The sequence below is a fragment of the Lygodium microphyllum genome, chromosome 28 (genome assembly GCF_053477565.2).
Source record: "Lygodium microphyllum isolate KBCC chromosome 28, Lygodium_microphyllum_v1.1.10, whole genome shotgun sequence".
Lineage (NCBI taxonomy): Eukaryota > Viridiplantae > Streptophyta > Polypodiopsida > Schizaeales > Lygodiaceae > Lygodium > Lygodium microphyllum.
In genome coordinates this window covers 126,223,403-126,241,575 of record NC_141162.1, presented here as the reverse complement: position 1 = coordinate 126,241,575, position 18,173 = coordinate 126,223,403, and the positions used below count along the sequence as shown (strand labels likewise).

General features: G+C 39.6%; 1 protein-coding gene and 1 pseudogene across 1 annotated transcript; one reads left to right on the top strand and one right to left on the bottom strand.

Annotated features, from left to right (window-relative positions):
• Positions 1–4,834: 4,834 nt before the first annotated feature.
• On the bottom strand, positions 4,835–10,717 carry LOC148011981 (uncharacterized). The gene is made up of 2 exons (XM_087670628.1): positions 10,003–10,717; positions 4,835–5,340 (listed from the first exon to the last, which is right to left on the bottom strand). Exons 1-2 carry the CDS (start codon positions 10,469–10,471, stop codon positions 5,312–5,314), a joined length of 498 nt encoding a protein of 165 aa, XP_087526754.1. The 5' UTR covers positions 10,472–10,717; the 3' UTR covers positions 4,835–5,311.
• Positions 10,718–11,034: 317 nt separating this feature from the next.
• On the top strand, positions 11,035–12,802 carry LOC148011980 (cytokinin hydroxylase-like; annotated as a pseudogene).
• The last annotated feature ends 5,371 nt before the right edge of the window (positions 12,803–18,173 follow it).

Below are 18,173 nucleotides of genomic sequence, written 5' to 3'. Positions count from 1 at the left end.
GACTATGGTAAATCTAGCCTGGGGGATGGCTATTTTGAAACAGATAGTTATTTTTGAAAAGGGGGGTTTTTGGGGGGAAGATGATGCGGAATGAAGTCAGAAGTGAATGGCTACAGAACAGGGGAGTTCAGGACGGAGAAAGGAGGAAGCGATGAGGGATGGAAGGATGACCCAGCAACGTGGGACTGAATTGCAGAAAGGATGAAATGAGCATGGCGGCTCCCTGGAAGTTGTAGCATCGGACATCGGCCACTGATTTGGAGATAACATCGTCGTGATGTGCCACAAAGCAACGGCAATTGATGCAGTTGTACACTCAAAGACCATCCATGAATTTCCTCTAAAGAAGTCTGTACAAACAAAAACGTTTTTCTGATGGCAAAACAGTTATCAGACTCGCTGCCCAAATTTCATCGATAGCCTGTGCATCGGCCCCAAAAGAATCAGGAGAAAAAGCACAAAGAAATTGAAGTCTGATGGCGATTCACAAAATTCGGTGCAGGAGGAAGAACTGGACATAACGTCTACCATAAAGCTCGAAGGAAAAAGAGGATCGAATGTCTGGGGAGAAAAAGCATGGAAAATAGGCTGGAGAAAAAAAACAGGGGATAGAGATTTAGGGAGTCGCATGTCTAGGCGACCACACTGGATCGGATTGAGGCCATCGTGCAATGCGTTAACGGCATTGATGGTGCTAGAGAGGCCTTGAGGCCGAGTATTACAATTCTGCTGCCAATTACGTGGAGGCATTCTTGCATGGATTTCCTCAGCATAGCCACAGGGAAAGAAGGAGACGAAGAGTTTGAATAGCTGTTCTCAGCTAGTTCTGGTTATGATTGGAGTTTCTCTATGCATCTTTATGACTTGCGATCATAGCATTGCAGCTAAAGCTGTAGGGTCTGTGATAAATGCACAGATGCCCTTTCATTATTAACAACAGCATCAAATCAGATCACTAAGAAATTATGTTGGTGTGTTGCTACACAAAGATTCTTCTCTGCGGAAACAAGACTGTCCACTCCTTCGAAGGTAGGATCACAGAATTCAGAATCAATAATCCGTGTCTCATCGATTACCAAATTTGAGCTCGAATTACCCAATTTGAAGTCCCTTGTTGCAAAATTCCCCAATCCAAAGAAGTGTCATGTCAGTCGAAGAGATAAGGCTGCAGAGAAGAGACACAATGCGCTATCTCCCAATCCCAAAACCAAAAACCCACATGATTTGAGTCTTGCTGAAGATCATGACACAGATTCAGATTTCCATGATTTTGTAGATTCTTTGTCTAATACCTCAATCACTTAACTAATGTATTGCCTTATTTCAGCAGAACTGGACAAAACTTATGTTGGTGTAATTTCTAACTTGCAACGCAGATTCAGACAATACAATAGGGAGATCTCAGGTGGTGCAAAAGCAGCCAGAGCTGGAAGGACATGAAAGATCTTATGCTCTGTTCAAGGGTTCATAACTTATTCTAAGACATGTCAATTTTAATGGAGATGGAAAAATGTTTCAAAGAAAAACCTCTTCTACTAAGAAAGAGACAGATGATGATTGCTCACTGGAAAATGCTTCATTTTTGTACTCCCACATTGTGAGGAAAAGTCAGAAAGCTTTGAAGCAAGTGCAGGATGTTAATGGATGATATTGTTTTAAATATCAAGTGGCATCTCAATGTCACTACTATCTAAATGTGGTGTCATGTTTTGCTGATTCTTTAACAGTGAGAATTCAGAAGTACTGATTCAAGACGGACTCTTATAGCTCTACTATTGTAGAAGAAGAAGTTGCTAAGCTAGAAGGCTGTTTGTCTCATCAGTCTTCGGAAGAGTTGTTGGAATATAAACATGAACGTTGTGGAGATTGCCACTGTAAACTGATTTGGCTTTCTATTCATCTTCAATTATTGGCAGAAAGAAAAACAGAGTCTTGACATCATTTTCTCATCTTGTTTATTTGCTTGATTGATCTTCTATCCTGAAATTAGTAAAGGTCCTCTGTGGTTGTGACTTTGCTTTCGAAAACCCTTCGACAACATCACATAACAGGAATCCTCAGAGTTTTGAATGGGCTGCAAGATTGGTAGTTGTTGGCAAGGTGCATCGTCATCATCCTACGAATCCTAAGCTAGACAAACACATAAAATCCAACTACAAAACAATAAGACAAACTATCACACAAACAATCTAACTACAAAAATTCCAACCTATCTACAGTTTTTCTAGGGGTTTTGAGTTTTGCGAAAACACTTGACAATGTTTAAACCTTATAGGATCTCTATTCTTTTTGGAATTTCATATGCATGTCTATGGGATGTGAATTTCAGAGTTTTTGAGAGTTTTACTTTACCTAACAATGTATATTAGGAGTTTCAAAGTATCAATTGAAACCAAATAGGTCAAATATCCATTGCCATACATTTGAGTGGTCATTTTAGTATCCACAACCTAAGTTTAGGTGATGAATGATATGGTCCATTGATTCCAAATTCTCCTCTATGTTTCATGTTACAAATTTGGGACCTGATCTAAGTGCTAACAAACTTGGAAAAAACATATAGCAGGAACTCTATCTTTATGATAAGCTTTTGGTGAGAACTCAAACATAGGAAAAGCATAGCAAAATACAGGAAGGGAAGAACTTCAATATATGTGTGGATGCATATATGATATATATTTGGGTGAGATTTAGGATTATTATACTACTATTACATAGAGATTTGCATGGCTGGAGTGCCATAATTAGAGTTTGCAAAGGATCTCCCTTGATTAGGGTGTTATCTCATGCATGCTAGGTACCCAAAAAAAGAGATTTTTTGGGCAAATGTGCATCTCTCTATTCCTACCTCTCTAGGTGAAAGAATGGAGGGATTTTATGTTGAATATATTAGATTTTTGAAGCTTTGCTTAAGAAATTCACAATTTCTTTGGGCTGACTTGATTTAAGTGTGTTATATGGTTATAGTCGCCCTGTTTTAAGGTCCTGCATATATAATTTATGTACAGATTAATACATTGTAGTCACTAGATCTTTTGGATTGTAGTATTTGGGTTTTTGTTATCATCTCAAAAGTATTGAATTGATTGGTCTATCATCTTGGTCATAGCATTGCAAGTTTAAAAATAATAATGAAGTTGTACACGGATTGAAGCAAATGATCTTTACAAGTCATATAGAATACATTTTGATTTCTCACTTGTATACTTGTATTGTCTATAATATCTTTTGGCTTTCATCTATAAAATCATAATCTCAAGAGTTGATTAGTTTTAAGCCTAACAATTTACCTCTCAATAACGCTGCCATTGTGAAGCTTAGATGGAAATCTAGATACATGATAGATGAATAGATGAACACAAGTCGAAAGAGCTTTGACTAGGTGAATAGTAGATTGACTATGGATTTGGAGGGGTCTTGCTTTCATAGCTCAAATATATCAACTTGTCCAACCTAGCATATTATGGAACTTTTCCAAGCAGCTAAGGATTATTCCAAGAAATATATCCTTTACCATTGGATTAGGGTTATTAGCTTCCTTAAGACCCCTGCAATGTGCCTTAAGATGCTAGGAGCTTAACTAGACTAGGTAGATCCATAAAGGTTTCCTTTCTACCATTGGGTCATATAGACCTCATTTGAGATACAAGACATGACAAATTTCTAGGTTCACACATGGCCTCTTTTCATAATGAGGGCCTTACAACTTTGAAAACCATAAATCATTGGTGATACTTGAAAAAGAATTGGGCATGTCGAACACCCCTTCCAAATATCCATGTATAGGTGAACTACATCCTTCGCCTAATTTCTAAAGACAAACTCAAAGTAGATCCTTCATAGGAGCTTTGGTAAAGATATATGCTCCATTGTCTCTATTGAATAGTAAAGACCAATTCTATTATCCCATCCTTGATTAAATCACACATATAGTAATATTGGATTTTAATATGTTTGGTGGTATATAAAACACTAGAGTTTTGGAAATGGCAATGTAAAGGTGATGATCAAACCTTAGCACTATAGGATCCTCATAGCAATAATCTTAAGTCCATCATCTCAAACTCAAAGCTCAAAGTTCATTGAGTGTGATGGATTATATTGTTATAGTCATGTGTAGTAAGAAGATCATCCTTATAAAGGAAAAATATTATTAACTTTTCGCCATCCCTATAAGCATACAAGTTAGGATCTGAGGTATATCTATTGAAATATAAGATGAAAAAGAACCTATCTATCTAATGCTCAAGGGACACTTGTTTAAAGACATAAAATGCTATTTCAAGTTACAAACTACACAATACCAGAATTCTTTTAGCAATACTCCAGTCCATGCATAGGTTCCAAAGAACAACTATATGCCATGTAACCAAGACATCCATAATTGTAAGAAATCAAAATGCTCGTACATTTTTTGATGTCGTGCCCCAACTACCAAGTTTTAACAAAATGGAGAATCCACAAGAACTGGGCTTTGATATTTGTAAAAATTGTTATTTTTTAGATTTCACCTACTAAAGAAGATTGTTGATCAAAGTGATCACTATAGTAATAATAGTATTACGCATGCCAAAAACTTGTCCGTAAAGATTACGAGTTCATAAGCAAACATATTATCCTTCGTGGTATCGGTTTAAAGGCATTCTCTTCTTCGTCCTTTGCAAATTAATATAGAGTTCTCATGTGCATGCTCGGCATGGTAGTACATATTCCAATTTCCAAGCCCCGTACAAGACGCGCTTAATGAGGCCCCGCGACATTGATCGGTGAATATAAGTTATTTTGTTTCATCGTGAGGAACCAACTGGCACTATGCTTTCATTTTTTTTGTTGGAAGCTTTAAAGTTGTATTGAGATAAAACAAAAAGTTTACAGCTGGTTAAGGGAGTGTTGCTTCAAAACTGGGAAGCTGCCATTACTTGAGAGTACAGATAATCAGCTTTACAAAACCTATAGACCATAACAGGTCTAGTCTTAAGCATCAGATGTGTTCATCCTAAGATAAGTATCTCATTGTTCAGCCTTCTTCTTGATGTCCAGCAGTATGGCTGCCATGTCCACAGTGGAAGCTAAATTCCCTAGTCTCTCCTTCAAATTGTCCTCATGCTACTTGAGAATGGTTGCTGTGTCTTTCCTAGCCTTTAAAAAAAGATCAAATTTAAGACCATGAATAGGATCCACATTAGTATTTTCAAACATTTTCTTGTTTCTGCTTATCCAAATATTCCACAGGTAATAACTTCTGATCCAATTTCATATTGGGGGAGGGAGACCATATATTTCCCCCAGTAGCAACTCCTTCCAAGTGAGTTTAGTGAGGTGATACTTGAAGACAAGGACCTGCAAAAAACACCAGATGTTAGAATTTTTAGGGTAGTTAAGGAATATGTGAGGGATAGATTCTACCTGTTGGCCACACCTTAGGCAAAGTCCATTCCCCAGACCAACTTTGAGTGCTCTCTCATTAGTCCAAAGACTTTTGAGAGTAATGAGCCACATAAGACAAGACATCTTTGGTTGGATTGAGGGAGCCCAAATGTTACAGAACTTGTAATTCCACTATGCTACTGACCACTTAATATGCTATCTGTTATTCAGTTTAATACAGAGAGGAGCATTGCTTTCTAATAGGTCTAGAAGGGGTAGAAGAGGTTTGTCCCCCAACAAACAGATTCCCCTGTGATTGAAGTGGTGATTAAGATTAATCATTACAGGCATGTTAGGTCCCCACAAGAGTACCCTTTCAGTTAACAAATCCAGTTCCTGTCTTTTTAATTTGAATTTCTGTTTTAGTTGTGTTCCAGTCATCCACCTTTTAAGGGCTGGATCCCAAATGTCCCTCCAACTTCTAATTCCTTTCTTGAAGAGCTTGTGGGCTAAGTTGAGCTGATTGTCTAGAATGGCTCCCTTAAAGAAGCTGAACCAGATGGAGTCTTTGGAACACCAGGGCAGGGTGAGGTTGGGATGGGAAGAGGGGATTAATAGGATCTTGTACTTGAACCAAGCCTCCCAGAGACCTTTTGCCAGAGGCGAGCAATCTTTAGCTTTTAGTTTGACAAGACAAATAGTTATTATTAGTGGGTCTAAGCCTTTCCATTTTGGAAAACCCTCTACCTGAAATTTGCCAGTGCCTGCCTTGATTAGAGTTATCCAGTCCTCTTCTTTCCTTATGATGCTTCTTGCTATCCATTTGGCTGCCAGTTTGTCAGCCAGAATACTAGGATTGGGAAGACTAAGACCGCCTGATTTCTTAGGTGTAGTGCATATAGCCCAAGACACTTTAGGTACTTTGAACTTTTCCCCATCTCCACTCCACATAAAATTTCTCCCTAGTTGCTCTAGTTGCTTCATTCCTGACTTAGATGGTTTCCAGCAAGCCAAGAAGTAGATTGTGGATGGAATTAGTATGTGTTTTAGAACCAAACATCTTCCTGCCATATTGAGCTGCAGCCCCTTCCATTTTTCAAAATTTCCCCTGATTTTTTCCAAAACCCAATCCCACCTTTGTTTCATTGAAATCCCAAAGCCCATGGGTATGCCTAGCAGTCTGAAAACTTTACCTGTTTCCAGCTCCTTGCACCCTGCAGCCAGGAGCCAACCAGGACAAGGACTGAATAGTGTTTTAATTCCTGTTTTGTTTGGATTGATCACATAGCCAGAAGCCTTGCAAAAGGTTTGCAAGCAGTTCCAAAAGGCTACTAATGAGATTGGATCATTATTTACCGTGCTATTTGTATCATCAGCAGAGTACCATGTCTTTGTTGTTAGGGAGTTTAATCCCTTTCATGTTGCCATTATCAATCTCTATTTGAATGAGCCACCCTAGTGAATCAGGTGCAATGGCAAACAGAAGGGGAGCAAGAGGGTAACCCTACTTGATGGATTTGCTCAAGGGAAAGGAATCACTCATCTCCCCATTAATGGAAATTCTTGTGGAGGCATGAAGGGATTGAAGGATAAAGTCCCATTCTAACCTATCATAAGCTTTGTCAAAATTAATCTTGAAGAACACAAAGTCTTGGTTGGATTTTTGGGCATGTTCAATGCCTTCCCATAGGGCAATTATTGAGTCTAGGATATATCTCCCTTTAATGAACCCTTTTTGTTCTTTTCTTATCTAGTGATCTGGTTGGTCAGATAGCCTTCTAGCTATGGCTTTTGCAAATACCTTATATGCTGATGTGAGACATGTGATGGGTCTCCAATTAGTTAGGAGTTCTTTATCATCTCTCTTATCGATTAGCTTGACTACTCTTTCATTCATTATGTGAGGCAAGGCTCCAAATTTTAGGGATTCTCTCCATACCATGAGAAGGGGGGGAATAAGAAAATCTTTGAATTCTTTGAAGAATTCATTGGGAAGGCCATCAAGCCCTGGGCTTTTCCCTGATGCTAGTGAGTCAATGGTGTCACTGATCTCAATAGCTGATACCTCCCCATCCAGAATCTCAGCCAAACTTGGAGGGACAACCTTCCTCCTAACCATTGCTATCTTAGCCTTGGCAGTTGTCTCTTCTTGTGAGCTCTTTCTAGAGGAGCTAAACATTTTAGAGAAAAATTTCTTAGCTATAAGAAGATTCTCTCCATTGTTTTGAGCATGTGTGCCATCTTCGCTTCTCAGCAATGGGACGGAGTCTCTATCCTTTTTTTTTTAAAGGACTTGGAACATGTCTCTGGTGGGTTTTTCTGCTTTGCTAGTCCACCATTGCCTAGTGAAGAGTTGTATGTCCATAGCTTCTTTTTCTTCAGCAGATCTAAGTTCTTCTTTGATTCTGACTAGGTTAGGCTGTAGTTGGGTCTCCCCAGCCTCTATCCTAATCTCCAAGGATTTATACACTGAGTATTGTCTAGCTCTATGTTCCCTAGTCTGATGTACTTTTTTATTTTTGACATCCCTAAAAAAATGTTGAGTGTCTTTAATGGCTTTAGCCCATGAATGAGCTGGGGAGACTGTTTGCTAGAAGGCCATTGTCCAGATTCCTTTGATAGAGTCCCTAACTATTTTTTTTTTTAATAATCTAGGGTCAGTATGAAACCAGCCAGCTTTTATTATTTGGGACGAGTTAGAGAGGACCAACTGAATAGGCTTTTGGTCAGACATGACTAAGTTATCTAGAGCTTTAACTTTGAGATTGACATAGGAGGCCACCAGACCTGCAAATATGTAAAATCTATCAAGTCTAGCCTTACGGAGATGAACTCCACTTTGATTGTTACTCCATGTAAATGCTAGTTGTTCACTGACATCCGTAAGCCCATGATAGGCTTTAGTTACTAGCCACTTACTCTTTTCAGTTCCTACAATACATGTTCCTTTTTCCAAATACCTGTCTTTTGTTGTTTCGACCATATTCAAGTCCCCTGCAATGATAATGGGGCAATTGATGACTTGAAATGAATCCCACAACCTGCATCTTTCAGTAGAAGTATTAGGGGCATAAATTGAGACAACAGCAAGTTCATCCTGATTTTTAAAAAGGACTCCAACCCAATTATTCTTTGTATCTATCATAGCCTTACATATTTTATCCTTAACTTTAATGGAGACACCTATGCAAGTCCCCCCCCCTCCTATTGGTGTGGTTTGTCATGAACCATTCATACTCCTTAGACACTGACTGCAGGCTCTTTAGAAGAGGGGGACCTGACACTTTTAGTTCCTATAGGCAAATAACATTGGGGAAAATGGCACTAACTTTGAGCCATTCCCTGAGTGTAGTTGCCCTTTGGGGGTCAGTCAACCCCTTGATGTTATACGAGACAATTTTTAGTTTATGCATTAAACAAATTTATGTTTTTTTTGGTTTCCCTTTCTTCTGAGGACCCTTTGTTTGACCAAATGGGTTACTAGCACTTTGTCCTACACTTGAGTATCTCCTTTTGGCATTTTGAATATATCCTCCCTCTTTGGTTGGGCTCTCAGTAGGGATATGGTTGAGAGGAAGTTCTCTTCCCATTGGAAGTTCCTCTTCCTCTACCTGAGTAAACTCTACATCTTCATTCTGTTCATTGAGGTCAATGTTTAAGTTTTCTAAATGTATGCAATTCTCGTTTGTTTTGGTTGCCTGATCTTTGTTTTTAGCCTGAGTTTCTTCAACTATAACATCATCAGAGTCTAACTCTACTGGAGCAGTCTCTCTTTTTTCACTAGTTTCCCCCTTTTCACTATTCCCTGCTAGTACATCCTCTAAGTTCATGAGAAGGGGGGAGTATCTGTTATTGTAAGTGTTTTTTCCCTTGCTGTTATTGTTTTTTTTCTGGGTTGATTGATACTTACTTTTTTACTTCTTGTTGACCGATTGGAACCCATCATCTTGTGGGTTACCAGTTTTAGTATGGGAGTTCTCCTTGTTGGGTTCTGGACTCTCTCTATCTTTCCATTCAGGGCAATTTCGAATGAAGTGTCCCGATTTGAGGCACTTGAAGCAAGCATTTAGAAGATTCTTGTAGAGGACATGTTGATCCTTCACAAAGTTGCCCTCTGAATCATTAATCAGCAATGAATCTATCAAGGTTTTGCTAAGGTCTATCTCTATGAATAGTTGAGGATGCCACCGCGGGTTGATGTCGTGTAAGGCCTTTGCCCTAACAGCCTACCAAGGGGAGCAGCTAGGGATTTCAAGAAGGGATATAGGTGCAACGAAAGGTTTGGGAATTCGACCCAAATCGGGAGACAAGTCGGTTTAGGACCAGAGGGGTCGAACTCAGGAGTCCATTTGAAGAGGGACAATGGAGAGCTCCTCAGTATCCATTGTCCATAGCTTACTAGGGTTAGGGCTGTATGCTCGCTCTCAAAAAGGAAGAAGAAATAGTTGTTTGGGAAGTATTGAATAGCCATGGGTTTCCCACCGACGATTGGTTCTCAGTTCAGCTTGACCCAGTTTCGGAGAAAATCCATGGGGGGGCATGCCCCATGACATAGCCCAATAAGCGCTCTAGATTGATAGGAAATTGTGAACTTCTTCAACTCCATAGCAGGGACTGAGAGACAGACTTTCTTACCTGGCATACCAGTTGGATTTGCTGGCTGCCCAGATTCCAGAGACGCTTTGGGGGGGGTGGCGGAGTCGTGCAACCCTTTTTGAGCTCCTGCCTGAGTCTGATGTTTGCCTCGTTGAGGAAGACCCTGCTGACCTCGAGGAGTTGACATGTTGTTAGCTCCTTTAGCTTCTTGGAGGCTCTCCCTTTGGTTCGTGGGGCTTCTACTATCACATCCTGCCAATTGTTCTGCAAAACCTCCCAGGTGGATGGCTCCAGTCCCAAAGGACAGTCCATCTCCACATCCTCCTGAATGTTGTTTTGTATGCTGCCCAATAGGTCCGAGATGCCCTTGGCCTGCATGTTGAGCAGAGAGTCCATTGAACAATGGATTACCTAGTATTTTGCCAAAGGCTCTTTGTAGAGAGCCCGCCATGCCAGGATCATGATGGTACAGAGAAGGGGGTGTCATCTGCATGATGGGCACAGACATGGTGCCAAACTGTGGCACAGTATGGGAGGAGCTCTATGCCAGCATCCTGAGCGGCAGAGTCACCTCCGCTCATACCCTGACGGGCGACACGAGGGAAAACAGTCCGCCCACAATCTTCCTTGAGTGCCTTCCTCGCGCATGCAATCCGTCACGTCACCAATTTCTGCAACCCTAACCCTCGGCCAAAAGGCCAGCGCGCGCACGCGAGAGCGAGAGAATGGAGGGTCCTCAGAGGGAGACCTTTCCCGGGCTGTAAACCTAAAGAGAGTCTTTTCTCGGCACTATGCTTTCAATTTATCAAATATCAGGATGTCGTGATCTGTGACAGCGTGAAGCCCGTGTAGAGCGGTGCGCAATGGCAATGTGGCGTGAAGCATGGTCCAGACTGTCGTATTAGACATAGCTCGTTACGGGACAGGGATGTGGACATGAGTGACTCGTTAATAAATTTTTCTTAAGACGCGCTCAACGAGGCCCCGACGTTCACCAGTGAATATAAGTTATTAAGTTTCATTGAGAGGATTCAGGAACCAACTGGCAGCGCTGCAGCCTATCAAGTTTCAGTGTGTCGTGAGATGTGAAGGCGTGAAGCCCGTGTGTTGTTTTCTCAATGCGAAAAATAGTAGAATACGGAGCATATGCATATGTTGGTTTGCTGATGAGTGCTCCCAGCCCCGGAGCACGTGCTACCCACTATAAAATTTACAAGCTCCAGTCTTCCCCTTCGCTTGCAAATCGGAGCACTCCTGGGTGTGGGTGCATCTGTGAGCGTGTACGGGAGTGTGTGGGCTGGGCGTGTACTCTGTGTCTGTATGTGATTGAGTTGCTGCTGGTGTAGCCTCCCCTGCCGCCATCATGTTTGTCACTGTAGCCGTGATGACGGTGAGCCTTTGCGCCTATGTCACCTTGGCCTCTCAAGTGGGCTACACCCCCCACCTCACACTCGCCCTCTTAGCCGCACTGCCCATCTTCGTCTACAAACACCTCTCTGCTTTGAAGATGTCCCTGTCCTCTTTTCGCCTCGCCACCTTCTTCAAAATGCATGGGCCTACCGCCTTTCTTCTGCTGCGAGAGAAGCTCTCCAAAGGTGACGAGACCTTCCCCATCGGCAAGTACAACCTTGTGGTCTTCAACCTCAAAGTCGTCAAGCACTGCTTGGTGCAGAATGCCTCCAACTATGACAAAGGGGGGCGAGCTGCCAGGCTCATGGGCGAGGTCGCGGGACCTCGCGGCATTCTCGGCGCCCTCGATGAGGATGACCACCTACCCTCCCACCAAGTTTTGAACCCGCACACCAAGCAAGCCGAGAGAATTCAAGCCTTTGAGGACCTGGTCCTCGAGGAGACGGACAAGAAGCTCAGAGAATGGAAAGTGCTCTACAAATTCGCATTTGGGATAGAGTTGAGCAAGGAAAAATTCCACCATGTGCATCTCCTGGTGTCCAAGCTTGAGAGATACTCAGCGGTGGTGGGGTTTGTCCCTGCCAAGCTATTACCACTCTACAAGTTCTATCGAAGTGATGTGCGAGCTCTTATAAGAGGCCTCAACAAAGTGGTGGAGGAAATCATCAAGGAAAGGGGTGCAAGATCACCCCTATCAGAATTGCAAGAGGCTACAACAAGCGTGGATAGTGTGCAATTGCATGATACAGTGAAAAATTTATTGTTCGCGGGGGCAACGACAGCAGCCAATGCACTGGGGTGGGCGGTGCATTTGGTGTCCAATGACCTAAAGTGGGGCGAGAGGGCAGCTAGGTCAACAAGGGCCAAGGACCTTAACTTTTTCAAAATGTGTGCCTAGAGACAAATCGAATGTACCCACAGGCCAATGTGATAACAAGGCGAGCAAAGGGTGATGACTATGTGGAGGGTTATGGACCCATCCCCAAGGGGAAAGTCCTAGTCATCCCCATCATTGCACTACACTATCATCCAATTTACTATAAGAATGCACACGTGTTCAACCCAGACCGCTGGGCGGAGGGGCAAAAATTACCACCACTCATGTCCTACATTCCCTTCACGGTAGGGCCGCGACAATGTATCGGGCAAAGCCTCTTCAATCGGGCGGGGCCACCACTATTGATGTGTCTCTATGACACCTTCTCCTTCGAACCATTACATAGCCACCCAACACCCAAGTGGCCCAATGTTGTGCTACCCCCAAATGCTGGTGGCTTTAGGATGCTCATCCACCCCATTGCTTAAAGGTTTAGAGCTATCAACCCCATTATCTCTTGTTTTATGTATGACACCCTTCTCCGTGTTTAGTATATATATGTGCACCTATATGTGTGCTTATGTGCACATTCATAGAATAGTCTTTCCTTTTATGGTAATCTCTCTCTCTCTCTCTCTCTCTCTCTCTCTCTCTCTCTCTTCTATATTGAAATGTAGGAAACATAGTTACAAAGCTTTTGAGCAAATTGCATGTTTCTCCTCAGAAGATTCCCTAAGATTCTTTTAAAAACTTGAAGTTTAGTATTTTTGAACTAATCGTGCATGTCCTAGAAATCACATGATATAACTTCTTATGGATGAGAAAAACACTTTTAAAAAGAGGAGTTATACTACGAAAAGCCTTCTTGTATGTACCAAAATGAGCCATTTTGGATCCTTTTTTATTTTGCCCATAATTAAGATTTGATAAGTATAACAACATTGCGAAGAAATAATATGGTTGTCCTAAGTTTGGACCATAATACTAGCATATTCTCTAGTTACAAAACCTAATAAATAAGACATGACATGTATAACAAAGTCAAGGTACTCTCTAGTTTACAAAATAGAAAAGTTTAAGGAAAAATGTGAAATGTAACTAGGTGACCAAATGTCGGTAATTTGTTTAGGAGGAAGCTCTATAATGTTTAGACGTGTGTAGAAATATTAGCCTCTTTAGTTTTCTAGATGTGCGAAGGCATAATAAAATAAAATTATGTTCCGTTTACTAGATTTGGTTCCTATTTCTATGTTATGGTTAAAATAATGGCACTAGTGCCACAAGCAATACTTGTTTTGTTTCAATGAAGGTCTGAACACCATTGAACCAATGCTATTCAAATAAAGGATATATTAGAGTTCCATCTTCATCTATTTTGATGTAGAAATAGAGGTTATTATACTTGATTTGGAAAACATGATGCTCTCTTGTATGAGAAGTATACCCCAAAGCCAAGGCCAACTCTATGCCTTTGTATCTAGCCACTATTGTTGAATTAACACCTCATTGTCTATTTTATATGTACAAGTACCTCTTACGAGTATATGATTTACCTAAATGTGGTGCGCAGATCGGACGTTGTATGCTCGCGTAGTGAATGCCGGAAGGTCCCCAAGAACAAAAGAACTCCACTTTTTGCGCAAAACTCAAGGTAGAAAGCATGCACGACATGAACAAGAGACCAATTGGGTGCAATCTCCCCCCATGCCTTGTGTGAGTGCTCCACAAAGCATGTATTTTTTGTATTAATTATTTTCAAGCTCAAATAATAGCCCAATTTACAAAATAGCACGCTTTTGGATTTTGAGTTTGCTTTAGCACAAAATAGAAATAAAGCTAATGGGCGGGCGCCCAAAGATTAGTCAGGCATACCCAATACAATGTCCAAATACAAATATCATAATCGTGCGTCCATGCACATACAAAATAATAAATAAATATCCAACGTCTCAATAAATAGGCGCAACAAAATATAGGCGTCATGCCTAAGATATATGCCCATCAAAATATAAGTGACAACTCGAATACACGCTATCCTCCAATGCTTTCCTCCACCACTGCTGCTATCTCTACACATCAACTGAAGCATTCACAATCGTTAGTAAACTAATATAATTAAACCGACAAAAGTGAATACCTAGCAGTCTTCAGCTACATAAATAAATCAACTGGCTAGAAATCAATCCTAACCTTAATTTATTACGAGTGCGCACTCTAAACTCATAAACGTTTATTAATTTAATATGTATTTTACAGAATCACCCCCTATGGAATCACCCATGTACACACTATATTAATGAAACGCCCGAAAAGGATAGGCGTCCCCATCAACTTCTCGCACAAAGAATCCACTTTGTGTATGAGCCCGGTCAACAAAGTTTACGAAATCCACCGTAAAACCTCACGGAATCCACTGTGAAATATGCCTCCTGGCATCATACCCCCGGGGTGGGATAGCAATTGTTCTCAATTGCTATTAGCTCAATGTGGAGCTAACAGAGTGGGGAAAGCATTTAAGTCTCTAGCGTGCATCCATTGGGCCTCTTCAACAGGATGGTTTTTAAACTTGACCAAATATCTAGAATATCTACGTCCAGTTCTAGTGGTCATAAAATCAGTATCTATGATAGCTTCAGGTTCAAGTATTTCAATCTGTTCATCTAACAAAGGTGGGTTTTCATAAACAGGGTATACAGGTAATTGGCCTCTAAAGGGTTGTAATAAACTAATTTGAAATGTGTTGTGAATTTTCCAGTGAGGTGGTAATTCTAGCTTGAATGCATTGTCATTGATTTTGTGAATGATCTTAAATGGTCCATAGAATCTAGGTGCTAATTTGACAACTTGGTGTTTATCTACACTTTGTAATCTATATTTTTCTATTCTCAACCAAACATAATCATCAACTTTGAAATTTATGGCCTGTCTTTTCTTATTGGCTTGTTTTGTATACGATTGCTGGGCTTTGGCAATCATGTCTTTAACCTCATCAAAAACAGTAGCGTCCATATTAGCAATATCATCAGCACTCTGAATTCTATTTGATAAAGATGCAACAGGTGTAGACAATCTATAACCATAAATTACTTTAAACGGTGCTTTCTTTGTAGATGTGTGTGGTGTATTGTTATATGCAAACTGCAGTAAATGCAAATGTGTGTCCCATGTCTGTGGTTTAGAAATAGTGTAAGCACGTAAAAGATCTAAAATAGTACTGTTAGTGGCTTCTGTTTGTCCATTAGTTTCAGGATGAAATGCAGATGAGAAATCAATCTTTGTTCCTAGGTTAGCAAACAAAGTAATCCAAAAGTTGTTACAAAATCTAGAATCACGGTCAGAAATAATAACTTTTGGTAATCCATGATTAGTGAAAACAGTTTTCAAAAATAATTGTGCGGCCTGAGATGCTGTTAAAGTTTTCTTACATGGAATGAAATATGCTTGTTTACTAAACCTATCTACTACAGTCCAAATCATATCATAGTTAGCTTTAGTATTAGGTAAACCAATAATAAAATCCATAGAAATCTGTTCCCATGGTCTTGATGGAATAGATAAAGGCATAAGTAATCCATACTGTTTACCATGATGTCTCTTAACTCTTTGACAAATCAAACATTTAGAAACAAAGTTAGATACATCAGTGTCCATATGTGGCCAGTAAAAATCTTCAGTCAATGTACGCAAAGTAGATATGATACCTCTATGACCTTGATATGGAGGACAATGAATCTCATTTAAAACAAAAGATCTAAATGGAACTGTAACACATAATCTCTTTTCATAAAACATGAATCCATCATTGTAAGACAGTGAATCAATAGGAATACAGTTATTTCCAACTAATTTATTCCAATCAGCATGAAAAGTAATGTCCTGATGATAAGTATCTTTCATAGAAATTAGAGAATCAAATGATATAACAGAGATATTATGAATGGTTGGTCTTCTACTTAATGCATCAGCCACTACATTTTCTTTACTTGGTTGATATTGGATAATGGGATAAAAACTCTGAATAAAAGCTGCCCACTTGATATGTCGGTCGGATATTTGAGGTTGACTAAGTAAATGTCTAATACTTTGTTGATCAGTCTTAATCAAAAACTCAGAAACCATTAAGTAATGTTTCCATTATCTTGAAGCTTGTACAACAGCTAATAATTCTTTATCATATGTGGAGTATTTAAGTTTGAAGGGTTTCAGTTTACAACTAGAATAGGCTATGGGGTGATTATCTTGCATAAGTACGGCTCATATTCCAGATCCGCTAGCATCAGTAACTACTAAAAAGAATGGTCTATTAAAATCAGGTAGTTGTAATACAGGAGCATGGGTTAATGCATGTTTCAATAAATCAAAAGATTTCTGTTGATTATCAGACCAATGATAAACAATACATTTCTTTAAAAATTTAGTCAAAGGCAAAGCAAGTAATGAAAAATTTCGCACAAATTTCCTGTAAAAACTAGCAAGACCTAGAAAAGAACATAACTCATGCACATTTTTAGGTATAGGCCAGTTCAATATTGCTTCTATCTTCTTAGGGTCAACTTTAATACCATCTGATGATACAATATGACCTAAATATTCAATTTCTCTTTGAAAGAACTCACTCTTTTTCGGATTAGCATACAATTGATTATCTTTCAACAACTTGAAAACTAAAGACAGATGTTCATAATGCTCTTTCTCATTTTTACTAAATACCAAGATATCATCAAAGAATACAATAACACAATGCTGATATTTCAAAAATATGCGATTCATCATTCTACTAAATGTAGTAGGTGCATTAGTCAATCCAAAAGGCATCACTAAAAATTCATAATGACCAAATTGTGTTCTAAATGCAGTCTTGAATATGTCAGATTTATCTAATCTCACCTGATGATAATCAGATTTAAGATCTATTTTACTAAATATAGCAGAATCTTGTAGTTTATCCATAAGATCATCGACCCTAGGAATTGGATACCTATTTTTTACAGTAATCTTATTTAGGGCATGATAATCAATGTACATATGATAATTATTATTCTTCTTCTTTACCAACAAAATAGGTGCACCAAATGGAGAACTACTAGGTCTAATCAATCCTCTATTTAATAATTCCTCAATTTGATTTTGAATTTCTTTCTGCTCTATCTGGTTATGCCTATATGGTGCTTTACAAGGTGGTTGTGTACGAGGAATCAAATCTATTTTGTGATCTTCAAGACGTGAAGGAGGTAAGCCAGGTGGTAGATCTTCAGCAAAACAGTCTTTAAATTGTGCAAGAATTTCTTTATGCCTAGGGTGCATATGTTTTTCTTTAGCTTGCAGTTCATTCACCCAAATTAGATAAGATTTACTACTTTTACGTAATGCACGTTTAGCTTGAGTATGAGTAAGCAGTGAAAAAGCATTAGATACATGCATACCATACAATGTAATATGTTTTCCTTGAAAATGAATATTAATTGAATGCGTGGAATAATCTATATCAGGATTATGTTAATGACGCCAAGGCATACCTAAAATAATATCACTGGACTATAATGGTGGAACCATAGTTACCATTTGCTTGAAATTGTTGTGGACGCTTGTCTCTTCCTCGAAGCTTGTCTTCAGTGTCATGAGCTAAAGAAATTGCATCTTCAAGAGTTGCAGGATTGAACATATTGACTTCAGCATAGTAATGCCCAAGTAATCCAGACATATACTTGCACTTGTGAGTTGCTTCAGGTACGTCTTCAAGTGTTCGTAATTGGAGTAAAGCATTCCAAAATCGTTCGGTGTACTGAGAAATAGGCTCAGGATCTCTTTGCTGAAGAAGGTCCCATTGCTTTATGGCTTTTTCATGGAATTTTGGAGGAAGGAAATTTTGCATAAACTTCTTAAAATTCTCCCAGGTAGTGGGACAATCTATACTCTTACGAACCATGGTCCACCAAAGAGATGCTCTATCCACTAAATGATTAGTGACACACTTGATTTTATC